Raw genomic sequence first — 21,936 nt, forward strand, 5'->3', positions numbered from 1 at the left:
TCTATCTATCTATCTATCTATCTATCTATCTATCTATCTATCTATCTATCTATCTATCTACCTTTCTATCTATCTATCTATCTATCTATCTATCTATCTATCTATCTATCTATCTATCTATCTATCTATCTATCTATCTATCTATCTATCTGTCTGTCTGTCTGTCTGTCTGTGTGACTGACTGACTATCTATCTATCTATCTATCTATCTATCTATCTATCTATCTATCTATCTATCTATCTATCTATCTATCTATCTATCTATCTATCTTTTCTATCTGTCTGTCTGTCTGTTTATCTATCTAACTAGGGTCAAGGATCTAGTAAAGGATCAAGTGCAGATAAATATGTACATAATGTACAACAAATAAATAAAGCTGTCAGGGAGTGTGTGTGTGTGTGTGTGTGTGTGTGTGTGTGTGTGTGTGTGTGTGTGTGTGTGTGTGTGTGTGTGTGTGTGTGTGTGTGTGTGTGTAAGGACATGTGAAAATGTGGCAGTTATATAAACAGCACAATATTTCTATCAGAATAATTATATACAGTATGTCTGTGCAAACCTGTGCATTATGTCCACTGTATGTACAACAGTGACTAAGATCATATACAGTGTATGTACAGATAATATACAGTGCGTAAAGGGATGTAAACTAAAGTAGGCAAGGCAGGCAAGGCAGGCAAGGCAAGGCAAGGCAAGGCAAGGCAAGTTTATTTGTATAGCACATTTCATACACAGGGGTCATTCAAAGTGCTTTACATAGAAATTAGAAAACAGTTTATAAAAGAGAAATATATATATAAGAGGAGCCCTCTCCTCTTGTCTGTTGTATGTAGGCGCTGTGTCCATGTGAACGAGACATTGCTTTACTGCACATAATGCCATGCCACCCGGTAATCCCCATGATCGGCTTCCAGTACTGCTAGTTCTATTTTTCTGGGCCTGAGTGATTTCCATTGGGGATGAAAAGAAAAAAAAAAAAAAGGAAATTCAAGTGAACTGTCCTAAAAAAATACCCACATTGCATTATTTTCCTACTTTATATATTACACCATATATTATATTACACTATGTATTATACTTTGTATATGACAGCATGTTAGCTGCTCAACTGTAGGAGTACATTCATGTCAGAACGCTTATAAATATATGGCTAATTCGATTTAATTCGATTTGAAGGCAGCATTTTGAGTTTTTTCTTTTTTTAAGATTACGCACTGAGGTTTTAATTACTAAAACGAGATCATTGCTGCTCGTAACTTCCTACACATGTTTAGATGTAAAAGAAAGCGTTGGAAATAAAAGAGCAGCCGTGACTGGTGCGTGTGATCGGATGTATACAATGAACAACAGAGATGCTGAATATTTAAATAATTGAGGAAAACTTTCACTAACTTATAATGTCAAACTAAATGATTATTTGACTTCTGAAAACTAGACAGTGTTGTTAAAATGTTCACCTGTACTGTGTGTCATAAATAAGCCAAGTGGTGACATGGTGAAAATTTATCTACTTACAATATGTCAGATTGGACTCTGGATGATTAGACAGGAGTGTTAATGTCATGTTTAATCACGATATTGTTGTAGATCTTTTGTGCATTTGGTGTGTATTTGTTATTATTATTATTATTATTATTATTATTATTATTATTATTATTATTATTATTATTATTATTTTAACACATAAGTATAGCAATAAATTGTAATTTTTAAAAATATTATTATACCACGTACTGAGACCAGATGTATTAGTTGATGTTTTGGTTATATGGCATCCAGAAATTGTACCAACTCCGATCGTCTCCCGTGCCATGAAGATTTTGGACCTCCACTGAGACGAGGCCGACTCTGTGAGGATCCTGAGACATCTAGAGATCTACCAGCACCAGTTAGACTCTGCGATACTAAAGAGGAGATCTGAACTCCATGTAGTCTTTGAGGACAACAATCTCCTCATCAATACACATTTATCAGACTGTATATTTATAATCACACCCTCCAGTGTCACCCAAATGAGGATGAGGTTCCCCATTGAGTCTGGTTCCTCTCACGGTTCCATTACCATCTAAGGGAGTTTTTCCTCCCCACAGTCACCCGAGTCACCTCAGCCTTGCTCATTGGTGATAAATACAAACACGTTTAAATATATCTAATATTAATGTTTATATTATTCCTTAAAATAACCTTTTGTTCTATGTTTATGTTCTTGTAAAGCTGCTCTGAGACAATAATAATAATAATAATAATAATAATAATAATAATAATAATAATAATAATAATAATAATAATAATAATAATAATAATAATAATGGGGGCAAGGTGGCTTAGTGGTTAGCATGTTCGCCTCACACCTCCAGGGTTAGAGGTTCGATTCCTACCTCCATCTTGTATGTGTTGAGTTTGCATGTTCTCCCCGTGCCTCGGGGGTTTCCTCCGGGTACTCCGGTTTCCTCCCCCGGTCCTAAGACATGCATGGTAGGTTGATTGGCATCTCTGGAAAATTGTCCGTAGTGTGTGAGTGTGTGTGTGAATGAGAGTGTGTGTGTGTGCCCTGTGATGGGTTGGCACTCCGTCCAGGGTGTATCCTGCCTCGATGCCCGATGACGCCTGAGGCACAGGCTCCCCATAACCCGAGAAGTTCGGATAAGCGGTAGTGAATGAATGAATGAATGAATGAATGAATAATAATAATAATAATAATAATAATAATAATAATAATAATAATAATAATAATAATAATGATAATAATACTAATAATAATAATGATAATAATAATAATAATTTATTTAAAGGCACCTTTCTGAACTCTCAAGGTCACTGTACAAAAAAAACAACAAAAACAATCAAAATCACATAGTTACATACTGGTACCGATACAAACTGGACCAGCAGTACAAATTATGATGTAGAATAAGCTAAACTAAACAGATGAGTTTTAAGCTGAGATTTAAATAATGAAAGAGAATCAATATTATTGAGTTCAGATGGAAGTGAGTTCCAGAGCTGAGGTGCGGAGTAACTGAAAGCTCTATTCCCCATAGTTCCAAGACGGACAGAGGGAACAATGAAATGAGTGGAAGAAGAAGATCTAAGAGTGCGAGTTCATGTTGGAGTATGAAGATCAAGAAGATATGAAGGTGCAAGATTGTGGATAGCTTTAAATGTTAGAAGAGTTTTATACATAATACAGAAAATAATGGGAAGCCAGTGTAGCTGTTCCAGAACAGGTGTAATATGATGGATAGAGGAAGTACGAGCGATAATGCGGGCAGAAGGATTTTGAACGAGTTGCAGCTTATGAAGGGTTTTGTGAGGAAGCCCAATAAGAAGAGAATTACAATTGTCAAGCCGGGACGTTACTACACTGTGAACAAGAGTTGTGGTTGATTGAGTCGTGAGAAAGGAAGGAAGCCTATTTATATTTCAAAGGTGAAAGTATGCAGCCCGAGTAACATTATTTACATGAGAGGTAAAAGAAAGGGTACTATCAACGATGACACCAAGACTCTAACCACTCTAACCACTTCTCATGTAAATAATGTTACTCGTGCTGCATCCCGAGAAGCCCGAGTAACATTATTATGCAGCCCGAGCTTTACATGAGAAGTAAAAGAAAGTGTACCATCAAAGATGACACCAAGACTCTTAACCTGAGATGTCTCTTAACTCTTAACAATGTCAATAACATACAAATAAATACAATTGGAATATATCGGATGTTGTGATGATCATCCTCATAATAACATCTCATGAGATCAGATGTGTACAGATGTTTCAGTCCAGCTGTTTCCCAGCTGCACGGATGGTTAGTTGAACCGCGTAATAATTTCACTCTAGAACATTTATGACGTAATAATGACGTAATAAAGAAAGTTTAGCACCTGATCCACACCTACAGGTTATTCGTGAATCACATCACAGGGTTTTAATTTATTCTTACAGCCTGAACAAAACAACCAGGTCTTTTTTATTTATTATTATTATTTATTTCTTTTTTTTTTGTATCCACAGACAAAGACGATAAAGTTACACGAATCATGATCACACAAACTTGGCCGCCCTTTAGCTTTTACCCTCCACTCGTCAACGATTTGAAGAATAATTGGCCAGCGGATGGTGGCAATCATTTCAGGCCAGAAACGCGCTTCAGGTTTCAGCTGCCAATTGGTCGGTTTGCTTCGCCTAATCTCATCCGCGTGAAACTGACTCTCTCTCGACGCCATTCTGGCTCAAGGTTTCCGTGACGCTTTAGAAGAAAAGCGCTTCCGTTATTAGAGCCAAAATGGCGTCAGTTTCGCGCTCACCGCTTCAACCCGTCTGCGTTTTTCTGCCATCGGATTGGTCAGCGTGCTCCAATGAACGCAAAACTCGCTCTGTGATTGGTCAGAGCTCCTTCAATCACAGGTGAGAGGAAGGCGTTGCGACGTCCTTGTGAGGCAGGATATCAAAAAGGTTGATTTGTTGAGTCGGAGTGCGCTTACTGAGACCCTGTAGCTTAGGATGATTAACATGTAGGAAGCGCACGAGTGTAGGGAACAGGCTGGGAGTAAGGGACCGGAGTCAGGGTTTGAGTGTGTGTCTGTGTGTATATCTATAGGTCCTGGCAGCACCATCCGGGGAGAGGGTGAGCCGAGGAGGACACTGACTGCTTGTTTGGTCAGTGCCAGCAACACTGGATGGCTTTTTTCTCTTTTGCTCAAGAATTTCTTGGATATTTTTCCAAATCGGATTTATGATTTGCGCGCTTGGATACAATCGTGGAAGCAAACACGCACAGGCGCGCACACGCACACACACGCAGGCGCGCACACGCAGACACACAGAGGAATCGATGGGGAAAATAAGTTGACTGCTGCCTTGGGGAAAATTTGTTGTTTTTTCCTCCTTCTAGGAAAAGGATCGCTGTCATTTCTGCTCGCCACCATGGGGGGTTTGGATACATAGTGGCTTTGGCACTTGTGATATTTTGTTATTGTTTCTTTTCTTGAGCGCGAGCAACAATTTCGGAGTGCCAGCTATCCTGCGCGCGAGAAAATACTATTCAAAGAAATATATGTCCGTATGTACATATCCACACACGCATAGGTGACTCTTTCGGCATATATGGAGGGAATTTGGTCGACTTTCCAGCCGTGCGTAAAATAACTTCCTCCTGCAAACCCCGCATGCAGTCCCGGCTGTGGACGCGGCCTCGGTGCATGGATCAGCCGACATGGCATGCAGTGAGATCTAAAAGATGAATGCAGCATTTCCCACGCTGACACACATCCGTCGGTTTCCCCCTTTCACACTGCAGGAGAGGGAAATAAACCCGAGGGTGGAGCAGATGCGAGGCCAGGTGCTTCCCACCTCCACCATGCGGGAGATCTAAGGCCGCGCACTGGATCATCCGCCACGGGGGGAGAGGGAGTTTTATTTTTCCATCGCATCAAACATTATTTTGTTTTAATTTTTAATTTTTGTTTAGTTTAGCCTTCTTTTTTTTTGTTGTTGTCCATTTCTAGTAGGGATCCTTTTGAATGCTTGGTATGATTCTTGCAAGGTAGAAAGAGAGAAAGAAAGAGAGAGAGAGAGAGAGAGAGAGAGAGAGAGATCTTCTTAGAAGTAGGTCAGATCTTGCAAGAGAAAGCTGGCCAAAATGGGAGTGACTCTATCACTCATGCTGATATGACATCTTGCTTAGTTTTCTAAAGTCCACTGGATTCATGACCGCTTGACCCCCCGGCTGCTTCTTCTCTCATCATCTTGGCCTGTGAGGTTTCTCCTGAAGATCTTGTTTTCTTGCAGGCTCTCCCAGAGTGCGTATGGCTCTTTGCGGGACCACAGCTGCTAACGCGGCCAAAATGATGGCGGCGTACACTGGAGGTGCTTCGGCTGTGGCGGCGGCAGCCCACCATCCACACCACCACCACCAGCTGGCTCATCTGCCTCCTCCTCACCAGATCCACCACCAGCACCACCACCATGCCGGACAGCACCATCTCCAACAGCAGCAGCAGCATCCCGCTCCAGGTTCGGCCGCCGCCGTTCATCCCGTACAGCAGCAACACGCATCCGCTGCCGTCATGCTCAACCCGAGTCAGCAGCAGCAGCAGCAACCATACTTTCCGTCACCTGCTCCCGGACAGGCTCCTGGTCCTGCTGCGGCTGCGGCACCCGCTCAGGTGCAGGCTGCGGCCATCAAGGCGCACCACCACCACCATCAACACCACCTACAGCAGCAACTGGACATCGAGCCCGATCGGCCTATCGGATATGGGGCATTCGGCGTGGTCTGGTAAGTCGTGAGCTGTTTTAATCTCAATGCTGTTTGGATCGGTGTTGCCTTGTGGTTCTGAGATAGAACTATGTGATTGCTAACGGTTGAAGTGAACAGATCTTGGAACATAAGTTCTGTTTGTCACATCCACAAAGCAAAGCAGGACTCTTACCAAGACTATACCAAGGTTTGTTGGGTACAGTCTCGGAGACATGATGCTCTGCAGAGTTTCAGGCCTGACACACCAGGTCCTGCCCTCTGGATCTGGATCAGATGTTTAATGATATTCAGTATGGAAACTATGAAACATATTTGCAAGACAATGAGCCTCCCAGACTGCACCAAATACACCTTGAAAAGAACTGTGTTGTGGACTTTACAGTGGTCATCAGCTTCACTTATATCTTACCAAGTTTGCTTCACTGCAATGTTACACCTGCTCCAACCAGCCAAGACGCAGAGTTCACCTTATCCACTTGACAAAATGCAGAGTTCTTGTCGCTGTGTGAGGGGTCATTATGCTAGGCAGAAATACTGTATAGATCCCCAGAAATGAAGTTGGTGACCAATTGAAGTTGGTGAACTCCAGCAGCCAAGTGTACCAACAGAACATAAGTTCTATCAGGGCTTAGTTGGCAACTGTATTAGAGTTTAGGGTGTATTAAAAAAAATAATCTCAGTGTGGGTTTTTAAGATCTAACTTAAAACAATCACCTACCTGCTTTGTCTGTGTAAATTTCGCTAGATCTCCAAGTAAAGTAACCTGAATGAACTTTAGAGAGCCCATGGTTCTGGAGAACTGTAGCTCAGCAGAGTGTACTGGTCACTAACTGCCCCTTTAATCAGCCAACATCAGCTCTAACCAGTCTGGGTTTTCTCAGGTGGATAAGGTCCATTTTTTAGGGGTGGGGGGGACTTTAAATGTAAACACTTGGTGTGGTCTAGAGCTTGAGACCATGAGGCTTGGTGGATTAGTGAACCTGGACTTAGGGCTTGTTTGTGGCCACATCTGACCTTGTGCGACGCACATTTACATTCCATTTGCCTCTGTTCATTTGGCAGACGCTTTTATCCAAAGTGGTTTTATAATGGAGATCGGACTCAATCCAAGCATACACACCAGCGATAAACCTTTATCTAAGGGCAGTAACAATTGGTGCCTTTAATATTCCAGTGATGTTTGAACCTGGAACTTACCCTTAGCACGTCTATCGGACAAGCCGTAACGTGTTCCCCTCAACCGGAACGTCTCGTAGCCGAACCTTATCGACGGCTAAAATTGTAGCTAAAAAAAACATAACGGTAGTACGGCAATGTAGTTAAGTGCGTTAATTAAGACGCAAATGCTGAAAACAACTAGGCGTCGTCGTCGTTCTCGTCTTCAAAGATGTTATTTCAAGGAAACGTAGCAGGTTGTTTTTGTGGCCTCAACAAAAAGTTAGCATGTTGCCAGCCAACGTTAAACTATGAGCCGGGGTGTTGTTTCGTTAAATCACACACACAAAAGAATTCATGTGGGGATTGTGTATGCGAGTGTGTGTGTGTGTGTGTGTGAGAGAGTTTTCTCAACATTTTGCTGCTGTTGTTCTCAGGTTTTTCTGTGAGGTGATTTGTGATCGCAGGAGAGTAACAGGAGAGCTTGTAGCTTATTTTGCTAATAAAAATATTTGCTTTGTGACAGACTTTTGTTGTCGAACGGGGGAGGAAACATGACCACGAGTCTCGAAGTGGGATCTGCAAGTACGGGGTTTGTTTTGAAGTCGTTTTTATTTATTTACTTTTTAATCATAATTGTAAAAGCCGAAGTAACTAGCCGTTTCACGTTAATCTAAAACTCTGCTAAAAAAAACGAAGTATAATTAATGCTAACTGGACTCCTGTTTAATATAACACGTAGCGTTTCGAGTCTCCGTCTGGCTGAGTGGAACGTTTAGAAATAAAAAAGCTCGACGATGTGAATATTTGGCCTTTCATCCTTCAGGATAAATCTGTTTCACGACTATGAAGGATATTGGATATTTTGGGCTAAAGTATCTATTATGGGGGGGCAGTGGTGGCTCAACTGGTTAAGGCTCTGGGTTGTTGATCGGAGGATCGGGGTTCAAGACCCAGCACAGCCAAGCTGCCATTGCAGGGTCCTTGTGCAAGGCCCTCAACCCTCCCTGCTCCAGGGGTGCTGTATCATAGCTGCCCCTGCACTCTGACCCCAACCTCCTCAGTTGGGGTATGCGAAGAAAAGAATTCCACAGTGCTGTAATGTATATGTGGCGATAATAAAGGCTTCTGTGCCCCCCGTTCTATTCTTTTCTATTCTATTAGTTTTCTTTAGTCTTTGTGATTATGAGGAATAATCACATGATGTCTGGTGACCGTCTCCGTCCAAGCCACAGAAAGGGAGTTGGTGACAAGGCGGGGGTATCTGTACCTGCTCTAACAGGAACAGAGGAGAGCGGTTTGGCCTAGATCGGCCTTTCTGAGGGAGCAACGGCGTATTTAGGAGAAACGATCTTGCCACTTTCTGTTTCGTGTGCTTTGAGGTCAGGTTTCACTTTAGGTGCAGACGCACAGATGAACCGCGCAGCAAACTCGACTAAACCGGACACAGCGAGAGCGTTTTTTTTGTTTGCAAGATCAAGGCTTGTTTGCTAGCCTCGAGTCAGTCGATATGTCATTTCCAGGAGGAAGGGGTGGTGAGGTTTGATGAAATATCCTTTAGAATCAACATCCTCTCGCAGGATTATGAAACTTTTTCGAGACGTGTGGAGACAACTGATGGAGCATTTCAGAAAACAGCAGCACTTTCAGAGAGTAATGTTGGACTGTAGTAACGTTGCGGTGGTCGTTTTTGATTTATTTTTTTTTCCCCTTCTTGCCGATTTCTACATGCATGCTTCAGCTCAGCTGTTAATTAGCAAGTTAGCCAGGTGTGCTACCATGGGGAAAACGGCGTGCGACGACGCGGCACCCGGAGAAACGGCTCTCCGGCACTAGCGAGGAGTCTTAATTGCTTAGAAGGCATGATGATGCAAGGCTGTTTTTCAGGTGGTTGAATTGTACAACAATTTTCTCAGTTTATTCACGTCGCTTACATTAATAATGAACAAGGAATAATGCCACCTACAGTAGATGCCACACCCCTTGCTGTTCTTCATCCCCCGCCATCTCGCATGCTCTCGGCTCAGAACCTTTTAAATGGCACGCACTTGGTTAAAAATAGCCCAATCGACGTACGCTATAAAAATGAAGCCACGGTACCTCCGGCTCTGACTCAGCTCCCATGAGTCAGCGAGGCCCAAAAAGCCAGCGCCTGTGTGAACAGTGTTATCACAAATCCAGAGTGCCATCAATCTGAAAATAAAACCCGGGTCTTTTAGACTCATCCGTAAGGGAAGGCATGTAGCGAGGAACGCAGCGATCTTCTGTTTCTTTTTCTGTCACCCTGCTTGCCTTTGCCACTGGAATCTTCCCCTGACCTTTCCTCAGAATTGCTTCCTGCTGCTCATTGTCCGCCTTTTATCGCCCCTGTTCTCTGCGGGGGTATTTTTAGCTATCCTCCAGAGATCCGCTCGGAAGAGCTGGATTCATTCAGGGCTTCCTCCACAGGTTTTAGGAACGTCTTCGTTCAGCCTGCGAGCCGCTACAGAGACCAAGGAAAGCTGTGTTGGTTATTATACAGTATGTTTTGGCTTTTAAGGAAAATGTAAGAATCAATCAGAGCGAGTAAGAACAATAATAATACTGTTTTTAATTTCTGTGGTGTTTAGTAGTCTATAAAAGTGCAACATGGGGGTTTCACTGACGGTGCTTTCACACCAGTGTGTCTGAGTCACAGCAAAAATCGATTCGTTTAATGAAGCGCTTTCGAAGTACACTCATGAGCCCAAAAGCTTGTCGGCTGAGGAGAATGTAGGACTGGAAAACTCTTCTTTCCTTCTTCAGACAAAATAATTCTACTCAATAGTTTACATTTTGTTTTTTGTTTTTGTTTTTTTAAATCACATCCAGGGTTTATTTGTCCTTATGTTGATTTGTCGAAATATCCAGGATACGTCTACATTTCTACAGCTCTACCCTTTGGCTCAGTTTAGGAGTCGCTTCTTATTCGATTTGGAGTCGAATTGGTTTCTTGCTGCGATCGTGTTTAATTCAAATCTGTTGTTCACCTGCATAATCTGTAGCGCTTGATGTCATGGCAAAACTCATAGGGGCTTTTTACACCTGGACACTTCATCTGTTTTCTGTGATCAGATAGCTACCCGATGGTAAAAAGACCAGGTCTAAATGCCCTCCGAAACGGTTTCGAGACGGATATAAATCCGATGGTACAAACCCCTTCAGGAGGTGGTCTGGGATGCGTTTCAGATGAAACTGGACAGGTGTAAATGAATGTGGTTGTTCAAGCTACATATGTCAGCGCTATACTCCTCCCAAACGGAAGTACGTCACTCGCAGGTGATCTTTCACCCGGGCGTCTCGTCGGGTCTTAAAACACGCTGCTGCTGCCAGCGAAATTGCAGCAAACAGTAAACGCTGTTTTTTGTAGCATAAACGTCATAACCAGTTTTTTCGTCTTCTTTTTGATCGTGTTCAGAAAACCACATACACCAAAGTGTGTTCTGTTTCAGTTACCCTGGAAATGAGGTCAAATATATTAGCATTTTGGGCGGGAGTAGAAAGATGGGATCGATATCTGATTCGCCGAGACGCGTTTATGTGGCCTGATGTAAATGCTACAGTTTTAACAAATCAGATAGCTATCGGATCAGAGACAACACATGAAGTGACCAGGTGTAAAAAGGCCCATAGATTTAAACGAAAAAAAAAAAAAAATGGCATATTACCATGTTTGGATACGAATTATAATTATATATTATATTATTATTATTATAATTATAATTATAATTATATATATTATTATTACAATTATAAATTTGGTTACAATGGAAGCAATTATATATTTCATTGTAAATGGGTTTTTATAATTGTATTCAAATTGATGTCTACTAAATGATTTTTTTTATTATTATTGTTTAGAATAAATTCTCAAATTTAGAATTTCTTCTAAAATGTGTGTATGATTTATATAAAATTCTAAATTAGAATTAGTTTTTTTTTTTTTTTAAATAAAAGGTTTAATAAAACATTTCATTTAGACTCTAATTTTGACACACATTCCCTGATACCTGTGCTTGGATCTTAAATAGGGCTGGGCGATAAAACGATAACGATATGTATCGCGATAGACACGTGATCGATATCAATAAAAATGTGCTCGATAAAACGTTATCCTTCGTCGGAAGAAAACAGAGGTCGTGAAGCCAGTTTGGTTGCATTAACAAAGGCAATCACTCTCTGGTAACCTAGCAACGTAGCGAGTGACATGGTAACAGCCAATCATGTAACAGTATCGTGTTTGGTTGCGCCATGTTGTTGTCTTCAGTAACCGGCAACTGATGAGCAGAAAATGAGCCGCAGCGAGCGAGGAAATTGTAAATAAGAGGAAAAGTCAGCTCAGTGTGGCAGTTTTTTGGATATTATACGTCTGACCGTAGTCACACCAACGTCGTCTGCAAATTATGCAAGACCGTTTCTCTATGTTTATATTTAACAATTTGCACTATTTTATTACACTTTATTAAGCATTTCTTACATTTTTCTTTCATTTTGCACCTTAAATGTTAAGAGATAATAGTTAAGTGTTCATTGTGACTTTAGACTTATGTTTACATTGTAATTATTTGAGGTTTCCTGGTTGTCGACATTTGTCTTAATAACGGAGGGGATTCTGATCAGAGGAAGATTAAGTTTAAAATAAAAATGTTTAAATGTAATATATTTTTCTCCTGGTCCTTATTTTAAACGGCTCATAAAAAATATCAATAATTATCGATATCGACCGATACGAAACACCGATATCGTGATGCAGTTTTCAGCCGTATCGCCCAGCCCTGATCTTAAGTGACCTCTCGCACCACGCTTTTCTATAACTACGTCGTTATTTCTCCGTCACCTCGCTCAGCTCTACACCAGAGTCCCTTTCGGTTGGTCTAAGCGCCGTCTGTATGAACTGGAATTATATTTAGCCTTTCACTGAAAGTACGAGGAGGTCGGGGATTTCCGGTTGCAGTCTCGAACAGTTAGCTGTGCTGGTTCATTATATACGTGATGCTTTTTGACACGAGTCCTTGAATATCTATCTTCAGTGCACTTAACAGTCTCTGCAGCAGAGCTACGGAGGGAAAGTAACGGAGTGTAAAAGGAGAATTAAAGCGAGGTTGTGCTGTGTGTAATTTGCTGAGCGTGGGTTTTAGAGAGCGCCAATAAAAGTGTAGAGAGTGCTCTCTGATGCGTGCAGCTGCGAAAGGTTGAGTAAATTGGCTTCGGCCCCGCCGCTCGAGAGCACGTGTGTCGTGTGTTGGCTTTGCGTGTTTGGTCCAGATGGAACAGGGCTTTCCAAATTAAAATTGAATTCCCTGCTGTAAACCACTCGATTTGCACATTTAATGTCCGTTTATAACGCCGCAGGTTTTGCATACACGTCTCCACACGCAGCCGTTTGCAACGCGGGAGCCCGGAGCTTTATTTAACGTCGAGTCCATACGCGTCGTTTGCATACGACCGACTTCGTAGCTTCGCGGGTCGTCGGTTTGCGACCTCCGATAGGAGTTGAAACGGCCGAGCATCTGTGCCGCGTTGTTGTAGACAGGAAATGAAGCGACACCCAGCTCCTTAGACAAAGCGTAAGGAAATGCCTCATTTCACATATAATATCACAAAGGAATCCCAAACCCCGACACCGTGGATGTGAGTCTGCGTTTTCTGGGAATCCCGAATCGTCCGCGAGCCGGGATCGGGTTTCTGAGTGAGATTTTGACTCCTATTAGATCAACAGAAGGAGGAGGAACTTTTTGTCTTTTTTCCACGTGGCGACTGTTCTAGCGAGTGTTTCATTTGCACTTCTTCTATAAATACGCGTTTGCCATTTATAGACTTTGCTCAAGGAAGTGTTTGAATTCAGAATCATCCAGCGCTTAAAATAGTTTGCTGTGGATTTTCCGGTTTGTCTTCTGGGGGAAAAAAAAACAAAAAACACCTCTTTATGATGAATCGCAAGCTTCTCGTTAGAGAAACACGCTAGCTGTGAAATTGTGTCTTTCCTGTTAAACCGTTCAGTTAAATATTGACGGGAAACCATTAGCTAGCATCATGCTAAACCGTGTGTGTTTACGCTTACGGGCCGTTTACTTTAATTTAGCTAGCGGGGTGAATTTATGCTGGTTAGAGGGGCAGAACAAGGAGGGGCAGAACAATGACAGCATTCTAATATAATTCATAATGTCAGTGAAGTTTCACTAAACTAAAGAAGTTCAAGTTTTTCTGCTCTTAAAGCGGATTTGCGTAATAAAGTGCACTCGTTTTTGTTTAACCGTTTTTTTTTTAAATTTTATACAAGTAGCTGATTCGCTAACAGCTAATAGTGTAGCAGCTACATGAAGAGAAGTGAATGGTTTGGTTTGTTTCAGATCTTAATATTTATTATATTCTCTTTAGAAGGTTTCACAGACCACAGAAAAAAACCCTTCCTGTTTATTGTCATTTTCTTGTCGTCTTTTTTTTTTTTTTTTTTTTGTTTGTCTTTTACATTTTCATAGTGGTATCTTTTTTCTTTCTTTCTTTTTGGTTATTTAGTTTGTCATTTACTCCTCTACCCTGTGTGTGTGTGTGTGTGTGTGTGTGTGTGTGTGTGTGTGTGTGTGTGTGTGTGACATTTAACTCTTCTTCACATGATGTACAGAGACAGGATGTAAATCTGCACCATAGCGTCTCGTTGCACTTCTCGGAGTTCTGAAGCTCGTGAGCTGGTGAAAGCCGCACACACACACACACACGTGCGCGCACACACACACACACTTACACAAGGAGAAAGAGGTTATGTTGTGTTTTGTCTCTGTTGAGTGCTGTTATTTTTTCTTTTCCTTTAAAGCGGTAACCGCAAAAAAAACCTTGGCGGGTTGGAGGGTGGGAGGGAGGGAGGTAGGGAGGGGGGGACCTAATTGTCTCTGTCCCCCTCAGGTTCCTCTCCACCTCCTCATCGTTTACTCTTTCTTGCTTTTGTTCTGGTTGTTGATTATTTTTCTGCTTTCCTTTTTTTTTTAAACTTTTTTTTTTTTTTTACTTTTCCCATTGAATGTTTTTTTCTTTCTGTTTTTTTTTTAATATCTTTTGCTTTCGTTGGTTTTATTTTCTCAGATTAAAGTTACTTTTAAATGAAATAAAAAAAAAATATATATATATATATATACACACACTGTGCATATATATATGTTTGATTATTTTTGTTCTTACTTTTTGTTTTATCTTCACTTTTTTAGTTTATTAGTTTCTTTTTTACCTTTTGCTTTATTCAACCCCCCCCCCCACTCCTCTTTTCCTCCCCGATCTCGGCTGCGTCGACTCTAGAAGCGCTCCATCATTTCTATTTGCTCTAGCTTCCACTCCCTGTTCTCTCTTTTTTTTTTTCCCCTCTCCTTTTCTCAGTTTTCCTCCTGTTCAGCGTCGCTCTTTTATATTATTTGGCTTCAGCTCTCTGAGCTCATAAAGGCTTCGAGTTGCTTTCAGCTTCGTCTCATCTTTCTTTCAGATTTAATCACATTTGAGAACCTGTAATGGTGTGGAACTGTTTAGACAACGTGTGTGTGTGTGTGTGTGTGTGTGTGTGTGTGTGTGTGTGTGTGTGTGTGTGTGTGTGTGTACATGCGCGTGTGTGTGTGTGTGTGTGTGTGTACATGCGCGTGTGTGTGTGTGTGTGTGTGTGTGTGTGTACATGCGCGTGTGTGTGTGTGTGTGTACATGCGCGTGTGTGTGTGTGTGTACATGCGCGTGTGTACATGCGCGTGTGTGTGTGTGTGTGTGTGTGTACATGCGCGCGTGTGTGTGTGTGTGTACATGCGCGTGTGTGTGTACATGCGCGTGTGTGTGTACAGGCGCGTGTGTGTGTACAGGCGCGTGTGTGTGTACAGGCGCGTGTGTGTGTACAGGCGTGTGTGTGTGTGTGCACTTACTCTCTTTTTCTTTCCTTTTCTTTCCTTCTTTCTGTCCTTCTTTCCTTCTTGCTTTCTTTCCCTCCCAGATTGTTTTTCTGAAACCCTCTATTAATTACTGTCTTCTCATATTTACATTTTTTTCCATTTTTTCTTTCTCTCTCTCTCTCTGTCTCTCTCTCTCTCTCTCTGTCTCTCTCTGTCTCTCTCTGTCTGTCTCTCTCTGTGTTAATTAAAAAGCCTTGTGCTAGCGGGGGAACTTTAGATGCCTGACACTTGCAACATTCCTCATGTTTATTGTAACTGTCTCATTAAACGTCATTCTTCATACAGAGTGTCATTTAGCAGCTCAGTGTTCGGCAGCTCGGTGTTCGGCAGCTCGGTGTTCGGCAGCTCGGTGTTCGGCAGCTCGGTGTTCGGCAGCTCGGTGTTCGGCAGCTCGGTGTTCGGCAGCTCGGTGTTCGGCAGCTCGGTGTTCGGCAGCGCGGTGTTCGGCAGCGCGGTGTTCGGCAGCGCGGTGTTCGGCAGCGCGGTGTTCGGCAGCGCGGTGTTCGGCAGCTCGGTGTTCGGCAGCTCGGTGTTCGGCAGCACCAGCGCGGTGTTCGGCAGCTCGGTGTTCGGCAGCTCGGTGTTCGGCAGCACCAGCGCGGTGTTCGGCACGTCGGTGTTCGGCAGCTCGGTGTTCGGCAGCTCGGTGTTCGGCAGCACCAGCTCGGTGTTCGGCAGCACCAGCTCGGTGTTCGGCAGCACCAGCTCGGTGTTCGGCAGCACCAGCTCGGTGTTCGGCAGTGGGTGTGGTGGTGTGAGTGTATAACAGCGTGCACATGCATTTATACGGATGTTCGGAACACACGCAAATACGTTTACATGTAAATTTATTAATTTATTTATTTATGGTCACATTTGTGGCTCTTTAACACAGAAAAACAGGTTTTTACCCAAAACGTTCAGAAAAGTTGTAGAAAAAAACGCTAAAGCTATAAATGTGTGAGTGCTAAAATAAATAATAAATAAAGCATGAAAGCTTCTGATCATCTCGGTGTGTTTGCTAATTTAAACAGAAATGGAGCTGAAGGAATGTTTCGCTCATCAGTTAGTAGTTTCCTCGCCTTCTCCTGCCTCGGCCATAACGAGACGTTTAAGGTGTACAGAGGCAGGTGTGTCGGCTCCGTCAGCTCCCATGGTGCTTTGCAGCTGCTGTAGCTGCTCGGTGTGGGACTGGAGTAACGTGATTAATCAGCTCCGTATAATCAGGCTGAAGTGTAGCTCCAGTTAAAGTGTTTCCATGCCGCTGTTTCAGACAAGCAGCGTGATTTTATTTATTTATTTGCAGCCGTGTGGAAGCTGAACTCCGCTCCGTCCCTCTGAATGTGTGCTGTGATTAGTTCTGCGTGCTCACTGAGGCAAATCAGAGCAACTTCCTCGCTTTTCTCTCCTCTGAGTGCCGACCTGTCTGTCTCTCCTGACCCGTCTGTCTGTCTCTCCTGACCCGTCTGTCTCTCCTGACTGACCCGTCTGTCTGTCTCTCCTGACTGACCCGTCTGTCTGTCTCTCCTGACTGACCCGTCTGTCTCTCCTGACCCGTCTGTCTGTCTCTCCTGACTGACCTGTCTGTCTCTCCTGACCCGTCTGTCTGTCTCTCCTGACCCGTCTGTCTGTCTGTCCTGACCTGTCTGTCTGTCTGTCTCTCCTGATTGACCTCTCTCTCTTTTGCCCGACCTCTCTCTCTTTTGACCTCTCTCTCCTAACCTGTCTGTATCCCCTGACCGACCTCTCTCTCTTTTGACCTCTCTCTCCTAACCTGTCTGTCTCTCCTGACCTGTCTGTCTCTCTTTTGACCTCTCTCTCCTGACCTGTTTGTCTCTCCTGACCTGTCTGTCTCTCTCTTTTGACCTGTCTCTCCTGACCTGTCTGTCTGTCTCTCCTGACTAACCTGTCTGTCTCTCCTAACCTGTCTGTTTCTCTCTCTCTCTTTAGACCTGTCTCTCCTGACTTTTCTGTTTCTTTTGACCTGTCTGTCACTATCTGACCTGTCTGTCTCTCTCTTTTGACCTGTCTGTCACTATCTGACCTGTCTGTCTCTCTCTGCCCTGTCTCTCTCTTTTGACCTGTCTGTCTCTCTCTGCCCTGTCTCTCTCTTTTGACCTGTCTGTCACTCTCTGACCTGTCTCTCTCTTTTGACCTGTCTGTCACTATCTGACCTGTCTGTCTCTCTCTGCCCTGTCTCTCTCCTCTGTGCTTTCTTTGTCTATGGTGCCTTTCTCCTGAGCTGTCTCTCTACACTGAGCTGTCTCTCTCTACACTGAGCTGTCTCTCTCTACACTGAGCTGTCTCTCTTCTCTGTTTTGTCTGAGCTTTCTCTCTCTCTCTTTTCAATCAATCCCATTTTCTCACTTTCACCTTATTGATTTTGTTGTTTTAGTTTTTATAATTTCATTTCTTTTCCCTCTTTCTGTCATTTGCACACTCTCCGTTTTCTTTTTGACTGTGAGCTCCAGCACGTCAGCAGGCTGCAGGTTGCAGTGCATCAGGAAGGGAAGCGTGTCCTGATTTGCGGCTGCCGCTTTGAAGCTGTAAGGCGTCTAACGTCTTCACACGGAGCCGTAGTTCAGCTCTGAGGCGAATGGCGGCGGATTTGGATGTAGTAACCATGCTGCTTATTTTAACAATAGAATTTGAATATGTCTGGCTCTATATCTGGTTTGTTTGCCACCCATTCAAAGTAGAAATGAAGAGTTCACCATAAGCCAAGCCAGTCCTGTGTGTGTTCCTTTCAGCGATGCCAGCTGCGGCCGCTCCCTCGACCCACACCGGGGTTACACACGTTTAACGTCCTTCTGAGCTTCAGATCGCTGCCTTTGTGCCTCGGCCACGCTCACCAACATGACTAATTATTTATCACTTTTATTTTGTTCCACATTGTACATATACAGTAAATATCTATATAATTAGTATACATGCAAAAATGATTAAAAAAATATTCGTTCTATTTTTGAAACCATTTTGTAATTAAGTATTAAGGTCTGAATATCTCACACACACACACACACACACACACACACACACACACACACACACACACAGTGCATCAGTACATTTAGTTTTTTGGTCATCTGCGTGAAATATATTTTAATGACCCGGATTTAGTTTTTTCTACTGTAGTGACCTCACAAAACACCTCCTAGCTGTCTGTCTCCCTCTGGCCTGTCTTTCTCTGAGCTGTCTCTCTCATCTGGCTTGTCTCTCTTTGAGCTGTCTCTCTCCTCTGCCCTGTCTCTCTTTGACCTGTCCTATCTCTCTTTTAAGCTGTCTCTGTCCTGTATCTCTTCTTTGAGCTGTTTCTCTCCTCTGCCCTGTCTCTCTTTGCACTGTCTCTCTCCTCTGCCCTGTCTCTCTTTGAGCTGTCTCTCTCCTCTGCCCTGTCTCTCTTTGAGCTGTCTCTCTCCTCTGCCCTGTCTCTCTTTGAGCTGTCTCTCTCCTCTGCCCTGTCTCTCTTTGCGCTGTCTCTCTCCTCTGCCCTGTCTGTCTTTGCGCTGTCTCTCTCCTCTGCCCTGTCTGTCTTTGCGCTGTCTCTCTCCTCTGCCCTGTCTGTCTTTGCGCTGTCTCTCTCCTCTGCCCTGTCTGTCTTTGCGCTGTCTCTCTCCTCTGCCCTGTCTCTCTTTGCGCTGTCTCTCTCCTCTGCCCTGTCTCTCTTTGAGCTGTCTCTTTCCTCTGCCTTGAGAGCTCACTACAAAAGGCGGGAGGCCGCGAAGTCGGGGGAGGGGGAACGGGGAAGGGGCGGAGCTTGTAGGAAATTAAAACAACATCTTGTGCTAGTGAGTAGATAAACGCTGCTTATGGAAGTGTAACTGCAGCGTGGAGATTAAAATGTCTCCATCACACAAGCCGTAGCGCGTCTGCGGCGACTCCCACAATGCCTTGTACCTCGTTTCCAGCTCTCAGTGCTCGAGTGCGAAAGACTTCACTTTTCCACTCGCATGTTTGCTCTCAGCTGTGAGATCTCACTCAGCGATAGGTCTGAGTCAGTGTTTGCTTCACACACTCACCAGTGTGGTGCTCGTGTTCATCTGCTCCCACATCACACACGGATCAGCAGGAGTCTCTGTGGAGGCTTAGCGGTGGGCGTGTTGCGAGCATGCGTTACAGCTTCCCCGCATCAACACGCCGCCGTAACACACATCAACTAGCAGGTTGTGTAATCAACCACACCAAAGGAACGACGTGTGTTTTATTCCCCTTACAGCACAGCAGGTTGAGGAAAAATGACAAGATTTTATTTAATAAATAAAGTCACATCAAATCATTTCATCCATTTAGAGCTACTTTCCATGTCGTGGAGAAGTTTACTTCTCATTCGCACTCGCGCTATTGCAGCTATAAACAGTTAAACAACAGAAAATGAGAGAAACAAAGACGCAGCTTGTCATGTACATGTCCTGCCTGGACACTTCTCTGTCCTGAGAACTCATCTTATTCCTCTCGGACACTCCATAAATCCTCCCGGAAACTTAACCATGTCTATGATGAGTACATTTACTTTTATGGCATTTAGCAGACACTCTTATCCAGAGTGACTTGCAACTGAGGGTTAAGGGCCTTTCTCTGGGGCCCAGCAGTGGCAGCTTGGTGGACCTGGGGTTCGAACCCATGACCTTCCGTTCAGTAGCCCAACACCTTAATCACTGAGCTACCACATGAGTAGATGTTGAGAAAACCTCGTTACTGTCTCTTCTTTAGTTTTCTTTTCTTTCTCCCCCATTTTTTAACCCCTTACACGCCAGATGTTTTAATACTACTGCAAAATCACCATTTGAACATTTTCACTAATTCTTCAGAAGCAGCGTAATTTCAAATTCATCAGAAATAAATGACAAACTTACTTGTTTCAACAAACCAAGACATGTCGCAGGGGACAGCGTTATTTTTTTTATTATTATTATTTTTTTTTTGAGTTATTTTTTAAAATAAACACATTGTTTAAAACGCAGAGGCCTGTTTTTGTGTCCATGCTGACGATCTTCTTCCTGATGTCTCACTCCACAGTGGTGTTAATATGAAGCTCGTATGAAAGCAGACACTCAGGACTTTAAGCATTCGTAGAGTTTCATCATTTCCTCTACAATACTAGACGTGTTATTTTCATAGAAAATAATGTTAAAGGGATGTAAAGATTTGATTCGTCTTTATTTACTGTTTTCTACATGTCCACGACATTTGACCTTGCTTTCATCTTGAACCCGTTTGGCTTAATTACACACGTTCGTTCACTCGTGCTTAAGAAGAAGACGACGACCTGTGACCGACAGACTACCTGGCAACGTCAGCGTCTGGCTCCAGAGGAATAAAAACAGCACGAGGAAGCAGAACAAGTAGAACCTGACGCTGAAGGCACGTCCAGGGCGTGACCACCTATCGGTCTTGTGCTTCTGGTTACTAATTAGTCGCTAAAACATTTGAACAAGATGAAGAAGGTAGCTGGAGACATTTAACCTTGCTGTGACCTTTAACCGTGTTTGGAACCCGAACAACGACGCCATGTGGAACCAGAACAACCCCACTAAACGTTCAGCCGCTAGTTCTTCTGCTGACACGGCGCGAGTGTGTAAAGGGATGTATTTAAGGACGGTGGGCGATTGGTCCCTCGGCACCAAGAGCCATATTGTATTAGCGCCGAAGCTGGAACTAGAGAAAGAAGGGAAGCGACTGGCTGTCTTTAGTGCAAGCGTCTCCATGCCAGAGTGCTCCCTAGACGCTCTGAGCGATCTGTCAAGCGACTAAAGCGTTCCTTTTGTCCCTCTCCATCGCCAGTAAGCAGTAGGACGGTTTCTTCCTCTTGGAGCCTGAAATGTCTCGAATTCTCAAAGTTCGTAGGTTTTTAGTTTAAATAAATAAATAAATAAATAAATAAATATTCAATATGGTTTGACCTTTTTTTTTTTTTTTTTTTTACATTTTTTTTTCTTCCAAAAAAAAGTTTTGTACGAACGCAGTCAAGGCAATGACGACTTGTGAAAGCTCGCTTGCGAAAGCATTGGCATTCTTTTTGTTTACCGAACATTACAAAAAAATTCTCCTTCAAAATAAAATAAAGGCAACTCGTAAACTCTAATGCTCAAAATGATGCATTGAAGTCTCCAGGGATGACGATGATAAAGCTTATACTTTATACGTTACTATAGTAACAGTGTATAGTTTTGCCTACTTTTAGTTTTCCTTGCGTTGGTTGGGAGACTTGAGGGCTAATCGAGAAATGATAAAATAAGGAACGTTTTGATAGATTTGGTTTGGGCAGAACATCTAGATTAGGAGTTAAAGTTCTTCAGCACAGATAGAAATATGACTGCTGCTGTCTTTTTGTAGCCGAGTCGTCGTCTTCATAGCCATAATACTTCGGAATCGAACTCGTTGACGTCGTGTACGACTCTGGATTTTAGCACGTTGTAGAAATCTAACTGTTCTGATTTCGCACTGACTCTTACATGTCCTCCTGTTTATCCTTTTGCTTGAAAAATTTTCGAAGGCATTTTTACTAAAGGCGCGAATTTTCATATCCGCTCACGGCGAAGTGACAAACCGAATGAGAGCAATAAAATGTAGATTTTGGGAAACACTGACAATTTTCAAATTTCCAAGATGGA

General features: G+C 43.1%; 2 protein-coding genes across 2 annotated transcripts in view; one reads left to right on the top strand and one right to left on the bottom strand.

The window, feature by feature from the left end:
• The first annotated feature begins 4,417 nt into the window (after positions 1 to 4,417).
• The window catches only part of nlk2 (nemo-like kinase, type 2), an 85,092-nt gene continuing 67,573 nt past the window's right edge, over positions 4,418 to 21,936 (top strand). Inside the window, exon 1 of the mRNA XM_047820434.1 lies at positions 4,418 to 6,275. Within this exon, the coding sequence (XP_047676390.1) occupies positions 5,803 to 6,275 (473 nt within the window). The 5' untranslated portion in view covers positions 4,418 to 5,802. The remainder of the gene's footprint in view (positions 6,276 to 21,936) is intronic.
• On the bottom strand, positions 15,632 to 16,362 carry LOC125145870 (keratin-associated protein 4-5-like). The gene has a single exon (XM_047820433.1). It carries the CDS (start codon positions 16,126 to 16,128, stop codon positions 15,640 to 15,642), a length of 489 nt encoding a protein of 162 aa, XP_047676389.1. The 5' UTR covers positions 16,129 to 16,362; the 3' UTR covers positions 15,632 to 15,639.

The sequence above is a fragment of the Tachysurus fulvidraco genome, chromosome 11, assembly GCF_022655615.1.
Source record: "Tachysurus fulvidraco isolate hzauxx_2018 chromosome 11, HZAU_PFXX_2.0, whole genome shotgun sequence".
Taxonomy (NCBI): Eukaryota; Metazoa; Chordata; class Actinopteri; order Siluriformes; family Bagridae; genus Tachysurus; species Tachysurus fulvidraco.